The sequence below is a fragment of the Monodon monoceros genome, unplaced genomic scaffold (genome assembly GCF_005190385.1).
Source record: "Monodon monoceros isolate NGI ecotype Baffin Bay Population unplaced genomic scaffold, NGI_Narwhal_1 Super_Scaffold_18, whole genome shotgun sequence".
Classification (NCBI taxonomy): domain Eukaryota; kingdom Metazoa; phylum Chordata; class Mammalia; order Artiodactyla; family Monodontidae; genus Monodon; species Monodon monoceros.
In genome coordinates, this window is record NW_021703774.1 from 70,850,553 (window position 1) to 70,870,084 (window position 19,532).

Genomic DNA, 19,532 nt, shown 5'->3' on the forward strand with positions numbered 1-19,532 from the left:
ATCCCTGGTCGGGAAAAAAAAAAAAGATGAGAACACTAAGTCTAAGAGCAAGTAATCTGTACAAGGTAACAACCAGTTAGTGGCAGGAGTGGTGGATATGCTCCACTCCAAAGTCCACGTACATCCTTTCATTCCTCTTTTTTTAAAGAACAAATTCCAGATTCGGGGGCAGGGGGAAGGTAAGGGGTGGGGAGAGGGTAGGGGGCAAGAAAACACAAACCAACCAGAGAAGTCCAGAATATAACAGAATATAACTGTTTATAAAACAAGATAATTTAAACTCTAATTGCCCTTTTTGTCCTTCAATTTTAAGCACTTAATATATTTTCTTTTCACAGTAGGTATTTAATCTTAAAAACACAATCTAACTATGTATGTATAAATAAGAACACTTGATCTTTAAAATTCTCCAGGTTCTTTTACAAAGTATTAAATGTTTCTTCATAACATATTCACTCATCGTTGTCCACCTTATTAAATTTTACAAGGAGACTGTAATTCCCCCCCACCCCACCCCGGCAGAATCTTTCTAAAACCACAACTATTATGAAACCTCATGTAACAGTTCTTTTGATATTGCTGATAGTCTCCAAAAGATGAGAATGGTCCCTAGACTGCTGGCAACTGAGAAAGAGCTTTAGCAAACTAAGACCGTTAAGAAACTGTGCAGGGGAAAATCCTGTTAACAAGACATAGTTCCTATTTAATTTAAAATGCATCCATTGCAGCTGACCCAACCGTGGTGCCAGTCTGTTTCTTGCTGGCTATGTGGCTCCTGTTTAAGGCAACACTTGTAATGAACTTCTAGAGATCTTTGACTTGAATCATGCTGCAAAACAGTATGTTTTGGAAAACAAACCTTCCTAGGCTTAAAAGCTACCTCCCAAGTGTAGCACTTTATTTCCAACAACTGTCCAATTTCTGTGTAATCTTATTCCCACTGATGAATTCCAAAAACCTTTGAAAGAGGACAGCAGCTATGATATTGATAATAGAAGCCCCATTATAGTCACAAACTAGCAGAAGCAAGGGTCTTACAATCCTCTTTCACCTTGATTGTGGTAGGACCCAACAGAGCTGGCAAGTAGACAGCTGTAGCAAGTCAAGGAGAACTGACCCTTTGTTTTGTTTGTTTGTTTTAGTACCAAACTGCCTCTATATAATAGCCTCCCCTTTTACAAATTCCCCTTAGTGAGAGCTATTTATCTCTTTTCTGCTCATTAGGATCCTGCACCCCAAGTCAGGCCTTGGCCATTACAACAACACTTCTTCCAGAGACCCTCATGCTGTGCCATGTACAGTTCAGTAATACTTTACTAGACATTCCAGCAAGTAAAGTCTTTCATGTCCATTCAGATTTCAGCATGGAGAAAGGTGGGTTCCACCAGTTGAATCTGGTTTCCCCCTTGTTTTCATATTTGTGCAAATGTCACCTTCTTATTGGATTGCATTTCTACTTTCCAGTTTCATCTGCTATATAACTGTGGAATCTTTCTCAGTCAGCATTTTTATTCTATCCATTCAACAAACTTTTAACACATGTCTATAATATACTATGCTTTTCTATTATAACTTACTACTTTCTCCTTTGTTAGACTGTTATCTTTGTGAGGGCTTGGATTATGTCTCATTCATCTTTTATCCCCAACTAGTAGCACAGTGTTTGAATGTCGCTGAACTGAAGGATATTCCAAGCAGAACAGCATTAACAAGTGGAAAGCAGAAACAGGCATGACACTGGGAGGACTTTAATCAGTCGACTGATCTAAAATGAGACAATTCATGTCAAATGTAAATAGGCAATGCTGTATCATGGAAGAGCTTCTACTCCAAGGTCAGGCAGTTTGAATGGTATGAGTAATGAGAAACCACTGATGGAAGGTTCATTCAGCAAACCGTTGAGCACCAAACAGAATGCCTGGTACCAGGACAGGCCCTGGAGGTACAGCGGAGTAAGACAAGGTTTTTAACTCTTACTAGAATTGCACAGGGCGATTAGTTATAGAATAAAGATATACATGGGATGCTAGGACGCCAGAAAGAAAGGAGTATCTACATCAAACCTGGCAGTTAGTGTGAGGTTTTACAGAGGAAATAACCTTTAGAAGGATGACTAGGACTGAGGTAGATGTGAAGAGAACAGGACATTCCAGGCAACACACAGCCCTGGAAAAGTTTTCAAAAATAAGTTTAAAGTATACAATGGCAGGGCTTCCCTGGTGGCGCAGTGGTTGAGAGTCTGCCTGCCGATGCAGGGGACACGGGTTTGTGCCCCGGTCCGGGAAGATCCCACATGCCGCGGAGCGGCTGGGCCTGTGAGCCATGGCCGCTGAGCCTGCGCGTCCGGAGCCTGTGCTCTGCAACGGGAGAGGCCACAACAGTGAGAGGCCCGCGTACCGCAAAACAAAACAAAAAAAGTACACAGTGGCAGTACCCAGAATGGATAAGAAAGAATGAGAGGCAAGGAGACTAGTAAATGCAATTTACATTGCAATGATCCAAGCATGAATTGATGAGTGTCTAGACTAGACCAGACTAACAGAGAAATACTAACAGAGGGGCCAGATGTGAGACATTTCAAAGGACGAGTTAGCAAGATCTGGATATAGGAATGAAGGAATAGATGTCAAAAGACAACTGAGGTTGAGCATGGGTAACTAGAAAAACAATACTATTGACAGAAATACGGCCATAAAGAGTTGGTTTGATAGAGAAGTGAGTAAACCATGTTCAAAGCTTGCCTTTCTTCCACAAAACCCTTTACTGATCCAACTCTGACTACTTCATCCTATATCACCTTAATTTCCATTTACACTATATTATTTAATACTCCCTGACATGTCAATTTACCAATAATGGTATCCTTAAGTTCAATTGTGGGTTCCCTGGGACTGTTTCATCTTTGGTAAACTCCTCCATAGCGGCCAACAGTATGCTAATAGTGAATACTCAAAACTTGAGTTCACATTCTGAATTTGCATGTAACTATTTTTCCTTCCTATCCTACTCCAGTTGGCTAAATAGAGCCTCTGAACCTTCCTGCTCAGTTTTTCCTCTTTTCTTCAGGGGTTTATGTCTGCCTAATCAAGGTTCGACCCCAGTCAGAGGAGCTACTCCAGGCCCTCAGCACGGCTGACACCTCAATCTATGGTTGGGCCTCGCTTGTCAGTGAGCGTAGCAAGAATGGAATGCAAAGAATCCTCATTCCTTTCATCCCAGCCTTTTACATCAATCAATCAGAATTGGTTCTTAGCCACAAAAAAGACATCGGGGAGCTAAGAGTACTGGGAGTGGACAGAGTTCTTGAGAAACTAGAGGTATGTTAAGGACTGAAGCAAAACAGGTCAGGGTTTTGAAAAAGAGATTTTTCATTCTCAGTCCAGGGTAAAGGAACAGTTACTGAATGACTTGATAAAATTCACCACAGGAAATTCTTAAACAAAATGAAGAAAATCTGTCCCCTTCACAATGCCAGGGGGGGCCCCCAGAGTCCAAACTCTAGGTCAAGAGCCTTGTCAGTCTGGAAGATAACACAAATACTTTTATGTATGTGTGTATGTATATATATATATATATATATATATATTACACCAATGCTGGCTTGAAACAATTTTAGAATGCTAGCTTAAAACTTTTTTTGAAGGCTATATTATTCTCACAGATCGTCTTCCCTTATCCTTCAACTCATCTAAGGGAGAAAAAGTGACTTGTCAGACAGCTAGCTAAAACTAGAAATCCAGATGTCTTACTGTATATGTTTAAGATTGGAATGTATTGACACAAAACTGACTTTTCTTTCAAACATGTTCCATCTCCTTTTCTCCAAGGTCTTCCCCAGCTCCCCAGTTCTAGTGGTCTCTGGCCAAAGGCACTCTTCCCTCACACGTGGTCTGGCTATCTACCCCATAAAAGTAGTCAACTTCACTTCCCTCCAGCAGATGGCATCACCTGTTTTCATCAATATTTCCTGTGTGCTCACCAGTCAAATTGAGGCTGTGCGAGTGAGAGCTATGAAAGGCAAGTGTGGTACAGGTGAGCATTGGGGGTGCCTATTTTTAATCTAGAGGCAAAAAGAATGCATTATGATTTAGTCAATGGGAAACATTCAGCCACTTGACCAGCATTATTCAAACTAGCTGGGACATGGATCTTTATTCTCTAAGCCTACTCCATAAAATATAACCTTCAGGTAGCTTTCTTATCACTAGCTAGATGTTATACTTAAATATATGTTATGTCAGTTTGTCAGCTTCGTAAGTATACTACTTACCCTGTTTTAAACCTCTTGATAAATGTTTCACTTACTTCAGAAGTATTTAGTAAACCTTTGTGCATCAATGGGCAAATGGTGGTAACCCTAGAACCAAGACTTAGCTTCCCCAAAACCTGATTCTACCATTACCCAGTTTAGAAATGCTGTCAAGTTTGGGTGGGATGGGAACCGTTACGTAAAGAGGTATTAGGAAAGCCAGAGAACCATCCTCCTTATAAGTGTCACTCTCACTTGCCCATGCCTCAACGGAAACAGTATTTCTCTTAATTACTGGGAGTGAATTAGGCTGAACCTTAGTACATCTAATGGGAGAAAGGTTTTTGCTTCTATAAGCACCCGATCTGTACGGGTCAATAAATATTCTAAGCATATTTATATGCATTTTAATTCTCATGATTCTAAAGAGTTTTCTAAAACTTTATAAAGATGTTTTTCCCTTTAAAGAGTTGAGAAAATTGAGGTGTTCAGGGTCCCACCAACTAGAAAGTGTTCAACTCCAATCTGTCCTTTCTGTGAAGGCATTTTTTTTTTTTTTTTTTTTTTTTTTTGCGGTACGCGGGCCTCTCACTGTTGTGGCTTTTCCCGTTGCGGAGCACAGGCTCTGGACGCGCAGGTTCAGCGGCCATTGTTCACAGGCCCAGCTGCTCTGCGGCATGTGGGATCTTCCCAGATCGGGGCACGAACCCGTGTCCCCTGCATCGGCAGGCAGACTCTCAACCACTGCGCCACCAGGGAAGCCCTGAGAGCAGTTTTTAAATCTAGAGTTCATGGATCTCCACAAAGGTCCACAGACAGAACTCAAGGTGTCCATGCCTTGAATGGGGAAAAAAAATTGCATCTTTATTTTCAATTAACCTCTAACTGAAAGTTAGCATTTCCATTGATTATGAATATAAGCAACAAATCACAGCGGTATTATATGTGACTTTGTCACCAAGGGAAACCATAGATGTTTTCATGTTCTAACTGTCACATCTCAAAACATTTCATTTCAAAATTACATCAAAATTACAGTAGTTATCAGACCTAAAGCTACAAGTTTTTTTAATAGAGCACACATACTACTGTATCACAAATTAGGCCTTTGAACATTTTGCTAACTGTATATTACAAATTAGGTTTTTTCCCTATTTTCATCAACTCTTGATATTAATTGGTTTCCTTTATTCTTACATTTTATCTTTTGCATTTAAAAACATTGAGTTGGGATCCACTGACTTTATCAGACTGCTGAAGTTGCCCATGGCAAAAAAAAAAAAAAAAAGTTAAGAACCCCTGCACTTCTTAGAGATAAGAAGGACAAGCAGTATCACACTGGGTGGGAGTCTTTAGATACAAACATCCAATCTTCAGCTCATTCATACAAGTGTGTGCCTACTGTTATGTCCCAAGCATGGTCCCTACTTGCAGAAATCAGATTTAAGACAGGGCCCAGGGACTTCCCTGGTGGTCCAGTGGCTAAGACTCCACGCTTCCAATGCAGGGGGCCTCGGTTCGAACCCTGGTCAGGGAACTAGATGCCACATGCTGCAACTAAGGGTTCGCATGCCAAAACTAAAAAGATCTCGCATGCCACAACTAAAAAGATCCCGCGTGCCGCAACTAAGACCCGGCACAGCCAAATACATAAATATTTTAAAAAGACAGGGCCCAACTAAGACAGGAATTAGTTCAATGCAGCCAGAACAAAGGGGTGCTATAAATTAACGTGCCTAAGTTTTATTGGGACTCCCAACAGTGGGACCTGATCAAGGATTAATATAGTCTTGTTTCTACTAATAAGCAACCTCAAATTAGTCTTCAGAGTGAAGCAGTTTGTAAACAGTGTGAAGTTGTTACAACAGTTGTGAAACAGAGTCTGGTGAGAGGTAAGACCAGTTAAGAGCCCAGAGGTAGAGGGCCTATGTAAGGGATGCAGAATAGGAACTAGGTCCAAGGGCCTGGTGACAGTTTACCTGGGAAGGCCAGTTAAATTCAGGCAGTTTTGTGGAGCAGGGAAGAGTTCATTTCTAGACACTGAAAAGTTTGAAATAACCAAAGGCAAGTGCCAAGCATGCTTCAAACACAGCAGTCTGAAGTTTTATTGAGGACAAGTTTATAAACATATCAGAATGTACCTGAATAAAAAAGGACAAGTAGCCCCTGGATTTAAGAGGTTATTGGTGATCCAACAAAATATTTCATTCAGGTTAGAGGGATTAAAAGGAGACCTTGAATCACCATAGACTATCACAAACTTGGTGAAGGAAAGCAGTCACATGGAGTTAAAGTGCACAGGAAAGGTAACAGGCATTTTAAAGTGGCAAAGAATTTAAATATTCTTTTGTAAGCTGAAAAGAAATAAGACTCAAGAATTGTAATTTACTGTTAGAGACATAAAAAACCAAAAAAAGGTAAGAGGAGCTAAGTTCAGTTCACCCCTTTTTATCTGGTAAGAAGCAAAAGAATTTCCTAGAGGGCTGGGTTTTGACTGTTTCAGCTAGATACTCTTAGGACCACACAAGTTTTTAAATGCAACATCTGTCCTGGATAACTATAATCTTCTTTTATTCTGCCAATGTGTAGATCAATGTGAAGATTCACGTGTCCTCCAGAAGCTCATGGGTTCTTACCAGATTTTCTTTACCCTCTTTGCGGTGTTGGCACCAACAGCTTTCCTCTTTCTAGGTAAGAAGTCCTTATATTCAGCACCGTGGCCTTTTGACTTGGAAACTGCCTTCATTTTATTTCACAAACTAAATGAGGATGAAAATTAGCTGTTTATCACATCTAATTTGGGACATGCAATTGAAACTGATTTAGCCTCCCTAACCCTAGTCACTAGTGGACCAAAGATCCCACCCAACTTACTAGGAAGCAATGAACTGCATGTGGCCAACAAATACCACTCAGTAGTGGAAATTACTGCTAAACCTTAGATTATAGCTAGTTTTGCTCAAACACATAGCTAGAGATGATTCAAGCAACACAACACGTACTATCATCTACACGTGCATTTCCCATCTCTCAACCAGAAGTTGGAATACCTCTAAAACTCATTGAATAAAAACTTCCTGTAAGTATAATTATTTAATTTGAAGCCTTTTTTTTTATAGCAATACTTGCCCCCTTAAGGCCTTCCTCCAGTGAAAACAGTTCTCTTTGGTGACATCTCCCTTATTCCTTTTCCAGCATACAATGCCTTCCTAAACAAGATACAGACAGTTCCAGTTGTTTATGTACCAACTCTAGGTGCACCACAACCAGGTAAAGAATCACCATCTTTTATCACTGAAAAGCTCAGGTATCATCCTCATTCACTTTTATTCACCCTTCATCTATCTCCCTTCCTCCTTTACTTCTAGGTTCTTACACATCCACACGTTCTCCCCCTCCCTTCATGAGTCCACAACCCCCACCAGCGCAGCGTCGGCTACAACATTGGCTTTGGAGTACAAGGCACTAACCTCTGCTTGGACAAGTCCCCTTAACTGCAGGGGGCTGGAAATTTCTAGCTCTAGACCAGGAGCCTAGCAGCAACCTCTACACTCATAAGCCTCCAAACAAGCCTTCTGAGAACTGTAAATAAAGGATCCTAAGCTGTTTTGTGTTAAAGTGGTGTGCTGGATCGCGTTTTAAAGATCAACTGTCAGTTCTTAATTCTAAGAAAACATAAAAGTGAAAGCAAATACCCCATTTATATACCATTCCAGTTTTTAACCAAGCTCTGCAGATTTATTCAATAAGCCTACGGATAGGAATGTCCCAAATGGACTTTTTAAGTATTTGCCACTTACTTGCCCCAAATGACTCTACAGTCCACTCTTCTGATTGCCCCTGAATACGTGAGGTAGGAACTTCCTAGCAGTAAAACAAGACAATAAACAGGACGTATCCAAAATGTGTTTATTCGGATGGTTTCCCATTCATCTTGATTCCAGGGGCTTTTAGTGCTGCTTCCGTCTGAAAGAGCACCCTGCAAGAATAAGTTCCGAAGGTTAACTGACAGCAGCCTACTTACCCTGTCCCACCCCCACAAAACAGAATGATGCCTGATACCCACAGGAAACGTACATCTGTAGTTTTCTCAACTCTTTTAGCTCCTACCTACTCACTTAAAGACAACATCAGCTTCAGTTCATATGAAGCCCCTTTTATCACCCATCCACCCCACCCTTAGACAGGAGCACTGAGATTAGTGCTTTCTAATTATGCTTTTGGAGAGAGAGAGAAAAAAAAGACTATCAAACCCAACCCTCTTTGCAAGACAGCCTGATAATTTACATTATATATGACCTCTCTCAGGATTCAAACCCCAAAATCACAACATTAATTAAACCATTTACCTTCTGTAAGCCTTGCTTTTCCTCCTGTAGGCTGGCAGAGGACGGTAGAGCAGCCAACACACAAAACTACTGTTTGTGCATGGCTAAAGACGGTGGTGATTTTATAGCATCCTGTGAAAAAACATCGAGTTACCCTATTTTCCTCAAACCTTTATTCATTTAAACATATGCTGTCATGTATTAACTGTAAAACAAGCATGTTATGTAAATGCTTGAAATTTACTTTCCTATTCTAAATCGATTACTTGGCTCTAGGTATACATTACAGCCAACTTAAAAGCAACCTGGACTATCTGCCCCCACCTATGATTTTTTTGTTAATGCGTTACCACCATCATCCAAAAAAAACTATCCGAGAGTTAAAATACAGACAATCCTCTATTTGGTGAGGGGAGCGGCTCAGTAACTGGTCAACGTATCCACCCCCTTGTCTCCAGGTACAAGTATATAAATGACCACAGCAGAAGCCCAATGTAACATTCCAGTGTTTCTCAACACAAAGAAATGTTACGGTCTGCACATAAAGTTTTGAAGGGAGATCACTATGGATCACTGTTCCTGAAATGCAAAATTTTACCCATCTCAAACATTCAAATTTTAAGAAATCAGAACCGTTTCGAGGATACCTTTTTTCTTGGGGTCCAGTGCTTTCCCCACTACTGCAAGTTATCTCCTCACCTGGGCATTTCACATCCATGAAATAGGAATTGGGGCTCTGCACCAGGCGCTTCTTCTTGTGTTTCCTCTTCTCCTCTTCTGGAGAGGGATGAAGGAGATCCTTTGCGAGCTAAGAGAGGCAGAAATGCAGAGATTTAGAAACCATCGGCGAACACGGGATGATCGAAAACAGCCCCCACTGCCACACACCGGGGAGAGCTCGCCCCTCGCCGCCCCTGCTGTCTGCGCAGCTGGGCCGCCATCTTATCGCCTTTCCGCTCCTGTCTATGCAAGAGGCCCCATGGGCCTCTGCAAAGTGCGGAGAGCAAGTGAGAGCCCTCTGCGATCCGAAGTCAGCGTGAGGGGAGCGTGCGGACAGAAGAGCGAGATCTCCACGGAAACCTGCACCAAGGAACTCACAGGCATGTTCTCATGAGGAGGTCGTCACCGTCGGAAAGGAGCGAAAGCGGAAATTCTGCTCCTTAAATCCGCCGTCCCGCAGGAAGTGACGCCTGGGCCTTCTGCCGCCATGTTGGGAAGGTCCTTCTCTCACGGTGTGTGGGCGGCGGGGCGAGGAGGGGGCTGCCATTTTTGGAAGGTCTCTAAATGACAGAACATAGATGAGTCGCCATGTTGAGAGAGTGAGCATGTTTTCTTAAGGTCAGCGTTTGATCTCTGTTGCGGGGTAAATGGACAATTTTTAAATTTCGCGCTGCACTTTAACAACGGGAACTGCTTAGGGAAACAGCGAGACTGAGCCATGTCTGGGACTTATTAAATTTCTTTACTATTTTTCAATTGGTTTAGTTTGCCCATTTTTAACAATTCAGAAATGTAAACATAAAAAAAGGAAGTCCTCATATTTTCCACACCTCCAGCCTATTCCTAGGGCTAACCATTGTTAAATTTTATTCTCTCTTTTCCATCTTTCCCTCTAATACTAATTACATCACTCACTTATGTAGTACTTATTTGTGCATTGTTCTGACTGCTTTTCACATGTTAATTAATCGTCACAACAACTCCATCAGGTTGATACTATTATTATCCATATTTTACAGATGGGGAAAGTGATGTCCAGAGACATTAAACAAATTGTCCAGAGTATGCTACTAAACTGCCTTCCAAAAAGGTTGTGCCAGTTTACATTCCCACATCCTTTCCCCCACACTTTCACCAGCACCGCCTTTCCAAGATTTCTAATCTTGGCAGCATCGACACTCTTGACAGGGAATGAGAAAAAAAAATGAAGAACAAATCATGGTCTTCTACAGTAATGATCAAAGGGTTAGAATGTCCATTTGTCATAAAGGAGGGGCGAAGATGACCCAAATGGCATCTGGGGACCTGTTTAATTCCAAAGGAATGGAATAGGGGAAGGGATGTGAGTTCTAGTCAAGACTGTACTGGTAAACGTTTAACACCTGACTATATGGGAGGGGTTAAATATGCTAATTTCAATGGCGTAAATACTCCCACCGTGGCCAATTTCATACTATCAATGTGATATCATTAAACACGGATTTGGAAAGAGATAAGCACAATCTGTTCTCATGAGCCACTAAGGATTGGTTCCAGCACACTACTGATGGGTGAGAAAAACCTCTGAGGAAGTGACACTTAAGCTGAAATCTGAAAGACAAGGAATCAACCAAGCAGCAGTTTGGGGGAATAGAATTCTAGGCTGAGGGAAGAGCTTGTGAATATAAAACCAGAGACCGAATGAACCTGCCAAAATTGAGGGGGGGGAAGGCATTGTTGCAGAAGCTCAGAGAGCTAGGGGGAGAGTACTATGGAGATGAGGCTCCAGTGAAAGCAGGTATACAGCAGCATAAGTACAATTTAGAGAGGTGAAAAAGAATAATATATTGCTGGGTATGAAGAGTCCAGATCCAGACAAAATAAAGTGAAATAAAAAAGAATTGATGGATTTTTATCAGAACAATCCATGAACATTGAAGAGTAATTTAAAGGGCTGGAGAGAGATGGTTTGGCCAGCGAGAAATAGAGGACACTCAAGATTTGTAATACAGCTTGAAGACATAATGGCTGGTGAGATAAAGGACAAAAGGGGATTGAATAGTTGTGTTTGAGAAAGGACGAACATTGGCACACAAGGTAACGAGGATAAGTGAAGTGACAAGAGATGCCTTCTCACAACCAGTACACTATCCTTATACAGGAACTATTCTACTGATCTGCTATTAGAAAAGCAGGTATTTTGAGTAATTTTTTCCAAAGGCAAAGATAAATTTGTTTCTTTATAGCTGTGTTCTCCATATTTCAGCTTCCTGGTTGCCAAGGCTACACATTCACAGTCTGTTCAGTGGGGTGTCAGGAGTACTGTCTCAGGGCTGTGTTAAAAGATCCAGATCTCATGAAAAGAACGAGACCAGACATTTGTAGTCCCAATCTCTGTCTTCCTGAGCTGGCATGTCAGAGAATTCACACACAGGGTCCCAGAAGAAAGACTGTTCAAAATGAAGCTCCAGAATGTGTCTAGGTGAAGTCTGCGTGTGTGTGTGTGTGTGTGGGCGCGCGCCGGCGCGCGCCTTGGGATGTGTGTGTGTCTGTGTGTGTCTGTGTGTGTGTCTCTGTGTGTGTGTGTGTGTGCTGATTTCTATAGTGTAATTACTTTTAATTTTCACTCTGTTCCACCAGGGGGCAGACTGACTCAACGAATAGCCACCAACTCCAGGCATCCCGCTTTTTTCAAAAGGAATTGGGATTCTAAAACTAAGGGCTTGGAACACTAACACCAGAATTCTAGAACTGCCCCAGAAGGATTCTGTTTTCCCTGAGTCGCCCCTCCAAAAATCAGTCCCCAATTTTTGGCAACTCCCAGTGCTGTCCTGGCCTTCACCCTTATTCCCCCAAACTTCCCTTTCCCTTAATTCCTCTAAAATTCCTCTTCCCCTGGTCATTTTGATTAAACTTCTACTTCACATCACCCCAGCGTCTCTGGCTTCAGACTGGAAGAGTGAAGTCAAAAGAGGGGGGACGGGGGCTTCCCTGGTGGCGCAGTGGTTAAGAATCCATCTGCCAGTGAAGGGGACACGGGTTCGAACTCTGGTCCAGGAGATCCCACATGCCGCAGAGCAACTAAGCGCGTGTGCCACAACTCCTGAGCCCGCGTGCCACAACTACGGAAGCCCACGCGCCTAGAGCCTGTAACAAGAGAAGCCACCGCAATGAGAAGCCCGCGCACTGCAACGAAGAGTAGCCCCCGCTCGCTGCAACTAGAGAAAGCCCGCGCGCAGCAACAAAGCCAAAAATAAAATAAGTAAATAAATAAATAATTTTTTTTTAAAAAAAGGGGGACGATAGTAAGCAAAAAGCTATGGGAAATGGCTAGGGAGACAGGCCAGTGTTGGCTGGGAAGGGAAAGCCCAGAGAGCCGAAGTCCGGGCTGGCCTCCTCGGCCAGCAGAAAGGGGTGGGCGGGCAGGGGGTGGGGCCCAGAGGAGTGCCGCCTCTCCTTTTTCCCGGAGCCTGGGCGGAGAGGGAGGAAAACTTCCTGGCCTGGGCTCCGGGGCCGCTCTGTTTGCCAACCCTCCAATCCCGCCTACCAGTGCACGGCGCTTCCCCACCCCTCTCCCGGCACCCCCAGTGTCCGCCATGGCCAAAGCCTACGACCACCTCTTCAAGTTGCTGCTGATCGGGGACTCAGGGGTGGGCAAGACTTGTCTGATCATTCGCTTTGCAGAGGACAACTTCAACAACACTTACATCTCCACCATCGGTGAGCCCACTGGCCATACCCTAGATCCCCGACTCCCCCATGCCCTCATCCTCAGGCTCTTGGATTACTTGTGGCCCACTTTTAAGTCCCCTTAGAGTCAGGCTTCTGAACTCCAGTCCCTGAACCCCGTCTCAGACCCATCGCCCTTATATGTCTCCGGATAGTACCCAAACCTCTAACCTCTCTGAGACCTCCAGGTTACTCCTCAGTTGTGTCAGCCCCTTATTTTCTTGGTACCACCTGTTTCCCTTGTCTCCCCAAAACCACATGAACCCTTCTTTATTTCCCTCTCAGCTCCTCTTCCCCCACCCCCATCCACCTAGAACTCTTGATCCACTCTCCACATTTCCTGTATCCCCTCTCCCTGAACATCTGTCTCCCAATTCTGCCAGCCTCTTTCTGTCCCACCGAGTTTGCATACTCTCCCATTGCATTCCCACCTTACCATCTACTTTGCAGTCTCCCTGCCCCTCAACTTAATAGGGGTTGGGGAAGATGGAACAGAGTGGCTGGGTATGCTGGAGAGTGGCCCAAGGACTGTGATCAGGAATATGCAGTCAGCCTGGTGAGGAAGCCAGAGTGAGGGGACTTTTGGGGTCTCTGAGTCAGCCTGGTGACTCAGCCTCCTCAGGCTTGGGGGAGGTGCACAAGTTTCCACTAAGAACATTGTCTCCCCTCCTCCCCTCTCATCATTCTTTTTTTTTTAAATTTATTTATTTTATTTATTTATTTTCGGCTGCGTTGGGTCTTTGTTGCTGCGCACGGCCTTTCTCTAGTTGCGGCGAGCAAGGCTACTCTTCCTTGAGGTGCGCAGGCTTCTCACTGCGGTTGCTTCTCCTGTTGCAGAGCATGGGCTCTAGGTGCGCAGACTTCAGTAGTTGTGGCACTCGGGCTCAGTAGTTGTGGCACGCGGGCTCTAGAGCACAGGCTCAGTAGTTGCGGTGCACGGGCTTTGTTGCTCTGCGGCATGTGGGATCTTCCCGGGCCAGGGCTCAAACCCATGTCCCCTGCATTGGCAGGTGGATTCTTAATCACTGTGCCACCAGGGAAGCCCCCCTCTCATCATTCTTAATCTCCTCTGGCCTGGGAAATAAGACAAGGAGAGTATCAAGACATTCTGGTTAGAAAGAGGAGAGAAAAATGCTCCTCTCTCCTAATTCAGTCTTGGGGGAATCTTGTTTAGCCTCAAATTTTCTTGTTTCCAAGCCTGGCCTACTAGTTAATTCACATAGACCGTCATCAGTTACCTTTTTCCTTGCTCTTTACCCTGTAGGGCCAGGAGGGTAGGTGGGAGAACTGGGAGTAGAGGGTTCTAAGAAAACAGAAAGAAAAAGGAATCTGAAAGTAATATTTTGGGGGAGACAGATTGAATTGAGAGAGTTGTCAGCTGGCATGGCTAAGCAGACCCAATATAAGTGCCTTAGAGGCCTTTAGCCTCCTTGCAGAATTTTCATCACCTTCTCCCCTACAAAGCCTGTAAAATCTAAGTAAAAACAATATGCTTGCTATACAAATACAGCTTTGAGAAAATCCCCCTAGTTTTACACTTCCTACAAGATTGCTTCCCAAGTGCCTGCCCTGCAGAATTTCTGGCACTGCCACTGCTCCATTCCTGTCCCTCTCACCACACACTTTTACATGCATGTATATGCATGTCTCAATTTCAATGTACACTCTCCACCTCTAGGAATTGATTTCAAGATCCGCACTGTGGATATAGAGGGGAAAAAGATCAAACTGCAAGTCTGGTGAGTGAATCCCTCAGGACTCCTAAGCCAGACTTCCTCATTTACCTTCTATAGGTGTTTCTCTTCTTTTTAGCTTCATTTCTCTCCCTTTCCCAATGCTCCTTCCAGTACATTTTCTAATCCATTTCTGTCACCTCATTCAGATGTCCTTTCATCTCTCTTCCTGCTTACTCAACTATTTTCAGCTTTTTTGTAATTCTCTTGCCTCTCCTGGACCTGGAGCATCCTCTGAACTTGGCAACTGTCTAGCTAGATCAATTGTCTGTTGAACTATAATGTGGAAACAGGCTCTAAACAGTTAAATAGCAAATAGCAGAATTAAGACTTGACTCTCAGTCTAGTGGAGAGGCCATAAAGCCAAGTGTAGAGGTTTGACCTGACTGCCCTGAGGAAGCTGGAGACCCTAAGGGTGTCAAGTGGTAAAAGGCTTAATGGAGGCATTATGATACAACAGATAAGAGGAGAATGTGGTTCAATCCTGGTTCTGGTACAGAATGACCTTCATCAGTTATTTGGCCTCTCTAAATCTGTTTCCTCATTTGTAAAATAGAGACAATAAAACATGTCTCACAAGGATAGAGTGAAGATTACATAAAATGACACAAATAAAATGATATATACACAGTGCTTGGCACAGAGTAAACAATGAATATGTTTCTTAGGCCTTTACCATCACTCAGTATCAGCTCAACTGTCTTTTATCCCTTTCTTCCTTTACTGTTTCCTAATTCTGTTCCTTTCAGTTGCAAAAGCTAAATTCTTAGGGGGTGGGGGTGGGAGTCTCTCTTTGGAGACCTCTTCCCTGTATCCCACCCCATGAAATATTCCACTTCTTCAGGGACACAGCTGGCCAAGAGCGATTCAAGACGATAACTACTGCCTATTACCGTGGAGCCATGGTATGAAGTGTGGTTCTGGACAAGGGATGAGGCATGAGGCACTAGAATGTATGAATATAGAGGGATAGGAGGTGGGGCAGAGAAAAATGGGGAGGGGCACAGTATGGGTTGCAGAAGGCCCCATGTGGCCTAGTGATTATACTTGTGGATAGAATTTGCAGGGTCACTTAGAGGGCAGTGGGAAGCCGAAACAGGGGAATATGGTATAAGGCTCCATTGTGAACTCTGCCATTCCCCAGGGCATTATCCTAGTATATGACATCACAGATGAGAAATCCTTCGAGAATATTCAGAACTGGATGAAGAGCATCAAGGAGGTGAGGACCCTCCCAGAGAGACAGGGGAATTGGGTAGAACCTGGAGGATGAAGGAGACTGTGAAAATGAGCAGGACCCAACTTTTACTCTTACCTCTTGTCCCAGAATGCCTCGGCTGGGGTAGAGCGCCTCTTACTGGGCAACAAGTGTGATATGGAGGCCAAGAGGAAGGTCCAGAAGGAGCAGGCCGATAAGGTAAGAGCAGGTTGGGCAATGTTCTAGAACTGGGCCAGGAGGGCCAATATGAGGCCAGATTGCAGGGACTCGGCTGCTGCCCTTCATCCAACTCTCTTTTTACCGCTTCACTCTGTGCAGTTGGCTCGGGAGCATGGAATCCGATTTTTCGAGACAAGTGCTAAATCCAGCATGAATGTAGATGAGGTGAGACACACCGCATCCTTCATCCCTCAAAGAGACGAGGTATTGGAAGATAGACTTATCCTCCCCTCCAACCTGTTCTGATCAGTCTCTACTTTCCCCATTAGGCTTTCAGTTCCCTGGCCCGGGACATCTTACTCAAGTCAGGAGGCCGGAGATCAGTGAGTTGGTTCTGCTGGGCTAAGTACAACTGTGCATGTGAGTGTGTGTGTGTGCACGTGTGCGTGTGCGTGTTGTGCACGTGCGCGTTGGGAGTAAAAACTGACAAGGAGAGCAGTGCTAAGACTGCCCACGAGGGTGACCCCAGACCCCAGCTAGGCATTCTCACCCTGACCTCTGTACCCTTCTCCCTCTAGGGAAACAGCAACAAGCCCCCCAGCACTGACCTGAAAACTTGTGACAAGAAGAACACCAACAAGTGCTCCCTGGGCTGAGGACTCCCCTTCTGCCTATCCGCCCTAAGCCTGGAGGCTGAACCTGAGGGAGGCAGGGCTAAGGGGCCGGGCAGGGGAGAAGTAGCACGTGGGGCTTGGAGAGATAGAGATGGGTAGATGGTGGAAGAATGGGGAGAATATGGAGAAGAAAAAAAAGGAAGGAGTGAGGAGGAAAGAGGAAAAGAAGGAGGTAGACTAGAGAGGGAAGGAGAGGCAAGAAGAAGGGAAAGAATTGAGAAAGTGAAAGAAGGTGAAAAGGAGGTAGGAAGAGAGGGAGGAGGAAAGGAAGGATCGATGGCCCTAAGCCTCAGACCTTCTCTGGGTTTCCAGGGCAAATATAAATGTAAATAAATAATTGACTTATTCTGTTACTGGAGCAGGCTTTAGGGTCCTATGAGAGGCTGGCTCAGCACCACCGTCTGAAGGTTTGGTCCTATCCTGTCACTCTGCATGGTCTTTCTCAGTATTAAAGGCCACCATTTGCACAAACGTCCCTGGTTTGGGTAACTTTCATCATTGTCGGAATTGCTCTCTACTCATAAACCTAATTCTTGTCTCTCTGAGGTTGTTGGTCTGCTTGAATCTGGCTGAGTTCCTGGGATGCCTAATCCTACAGCTCTCCCTTCCCCAGCTGTTTAATTGATGAGGGAAATAAGGAGCAGAGTTTCTTTGAAACTGAAGGTCTGGACATCCTCTTTCCAGCATGGGATTTAGAGGATCCTTGCATGCAGAGTCTTGTCCAGGAGATTCTAAAAGAGCAGGACTCTTTCTTGGGCCTCCCCAGAGGAGTGACAACCCTAGCCTCAGGGAAATAGCAGAACCAGTATTTTTTATTCAGTGATTTCTGCTAGCATCTTTGATTCTGCCAGGAATCCCATTAAGTAACTAGTAAGCATTATTATCTGCTTTTATAGGTGAGGAAAATGAGACACAGAAGAGGTTCATTTAGTCATAAATATTTATTGAGCATCTACTATGTGCCAAGCACAATGGTCAAGTTAATATAACCTCTGGGCGGTACTTACCAGAAAAGGGACTAGTAAAATTTAACAAAAACTGCCCATAACTACTGAATAACAAAGAAGCAAAACTATTGGCATGCAAAAGAACCACAAAAAAGAAACTTAGACTTGGGACTTCCCTGGTGGTACAGTGGTTAAGACTCCCACTCCCATTGGGACCACTCCCAATGCAGGGGGCACAGGTTTGATCCCCGGTCAGGGAACTAACATCCTGCATGCCGCGGCCAAAAAAACCCCCAAAACCTTAGACTTGAGTTCCCTTAAGTATACGTAGACCACTTTCACTCTTACAGGTTTTTTTTTTTTTTTTTTTTTGCGGTACGCGGGCCTCTCACTGTTCTGGCCTCTCCCGCTGCGGAGCACAGGCTCCGGACGTGCAGGCCCAGCAGCCATGGCTCACGGGCCCAGCCGCTCCACGGCATGTGGGATCTTCCCAGACCGGGGCACGAACCCGCATCCCCCACATCGGCAGGCAGACTCCCAACCACTGTGCCACCAGGGAAGCCCCTACACAGTATTTTTAAACAGCAAAATTATCTCACAGACTTGATCTTTTATCAGGATAATGAAAATCAGATTTGGTTTAGACAAAGTACCATTAGAAGTTTTATTCATGGATATGATGTTCAAGGCATTTAAGAAATCCCCAAGCCTGCAGTGTGGAAGTGGATGGCACAACCCTGGAGCTATCAGCAAAGCCTTTTTGTGTGCTGCTGTTTCTGTTGGTAAAAGACAACACTCAGAAAAAAGTCTGACAGTGCCAGGAAAAGGACTCAGAAAATAATTTGAAAAATGTGGAAAATAATTTGATAAATGTATTATGTATCCAAGCTTCGATGGGGTGATGATCCTTATCTGTGGCTTATGTGTGAGCTCTGTAGTCAACTGCTCAGCTAGTTTAATTTGCTCAGGAGATGAGGAAAGACTTGCATTTTGTGAATCCCAGGAAGAAGACTGACCAACATCTTTGTCATACTCCAGAGCAGATATTTTAAAATCCAGTTTCAGCACGGAGACCCTATTCAGTTGCTTGGTATGGCTACTGGAAGTGAGATCTTACAAAATCTTCCAGCTTGTCATGAGGCACAGTGGGATTGGGTAAGGAGTAACAGAATACAGTATTTCAGCCAAAACTTTTATTATGGCTAAAAAATACTGGGAAAAAAACCCATATCCTACTTTCTGTAACATACAACTATTGACATATACAGGCAAATAATAACTTAAAGGAACAAATAGTTACAAGCAAACTTAAAGCTCAGCCCTCACCAGGTGGTGGTTGTTTTTTCAACTCCCGCCCAGTGATCTTTCCAGTCTGTTCGTTCTTGCTCTTGAGCAGCCAGATTTTAGTCTGCTGGGAAGAGAGAATTTATGGGATGTAGCACCAGATATACTGTTGATCTCCAAAAGTGCGCTAGCTCTTAGGGCTGTGGGGGGAGGGGAGTAGCTGTGATCTTTAGGCTAGAAAGACTTCCTGAGGGAGAAGAGTGTGGAGCAGAGTTAAGAAGAAAGCATGGGAAAAAATTAAAAAAAAAAAAAAGAAGAAGAAAGCATGGGGATAAGTACTTTGATCTTAAGAAGTGGGATACAGATTATTAATAGTGCCTAGATTTATATGAAGTTTATTTTAAATACCTCCTATCTATCTACTGAGCAACTACGAAAACTAAACTCATAGTCCAGTTGTCTGAGAGGCTGCAGACATACATGTATGTAAAACTAGGAGGAAATTTCTGGC

The 19,532-nt window shown here is 43.9% G+C and overlaps 3 protein-coding genes across 3 annotated transcripts in view; 2 read left to right on the plus strand and 1 right to left on the minus strand.

The window, feature by feature from the left end:
- Window positions 1–7,851, plus strand: part of NUP210L (nucleoporin 210 like) — a 75,402-nt gene extending 67,551 nt beyond the window's left edge. The window contains exons 33-38 of the mRNA XM_029229098.1: window positions 1,225–1,374; window positions 3,067–3,317; window positions 3,828–4,032; window positions 6,839–6,940; window positions 7,445–7,519; window positions 7,618–7,851. Of these exons, the coding sequence (XP_029084931.1) occupies window positions 1,225–1,374; window positions 3,067–3,317; window positions 3,828–4,032; window positions 6,839–6,940; window positions 7,445–7,519; window positions 7,618–7,718 (884 nt within the window). The 3' untranslated portion in view covers window positions 7,719–7,851. The remainder of the gene's footprint in view (window positions 1–1,224; window positions 1,375–3,066; window positions 3,318–3,827; window positions 4,033–6,838; window positions 6,941–7,444; window positions 7,520–7,617) is intronic.
- A 292-nt stretch (window positions 7,852–8,143) lies between these two features.
- RPS27 (ribosomal protein S27) lies at window positions 8,144–9,736 on the minus strand. The gene is made up of 4 exons (XM_029229099.1): window positions 9,676–9,736; window positions 9,277–9,385; window positions 8,599–8,709; window positions 8,144–8,228 (listed from the first exon to the last, which is right to left on the minus strand). The coding sequence occupies exons 1-4, from the start codon at window positions 9,679–9,681 to the stop codon at window positions 8,200–8,202; spliced, it is 255 nt and encodes an 84-aa protein (XP_029084932.1). The 5' UTR covers window positions 9,682–9,736; the 3' UTR covers window positions 8,144–8,199.
- Window positions 9,737–12,738: 3,002 nt separating this feature from the next.
- RAB13 (RAB13, member RAS oncogene family) lies at window positions 12,739–17,261 on the plus strand. Its single transcript, XM_029226759.1, has 8 exons — window positions 12,739–12,996; window positions 14,684–14,744; window positions 15,583–15,643; window positions 15,883–15,960; window positions 16,066–16,155; window positions 16,276–16,341; window positions 16,446–16,499; window positions 16,695–17,261. Exons 1-8 carry the CDS (start codon window positions 12,873–12,875, stop codon window positions 16,770–16,772), a joined length of 612 nt encoding a protein of 203 aa, XP_029082592.1. The 5' UTR covers window positions 12,739–12,872; the 3' UTR covers window positions 16,773–17,261.
- The last annotated feature ends 2,271 nt before the right edge of the window (window positions 17,262–19,532 follow it).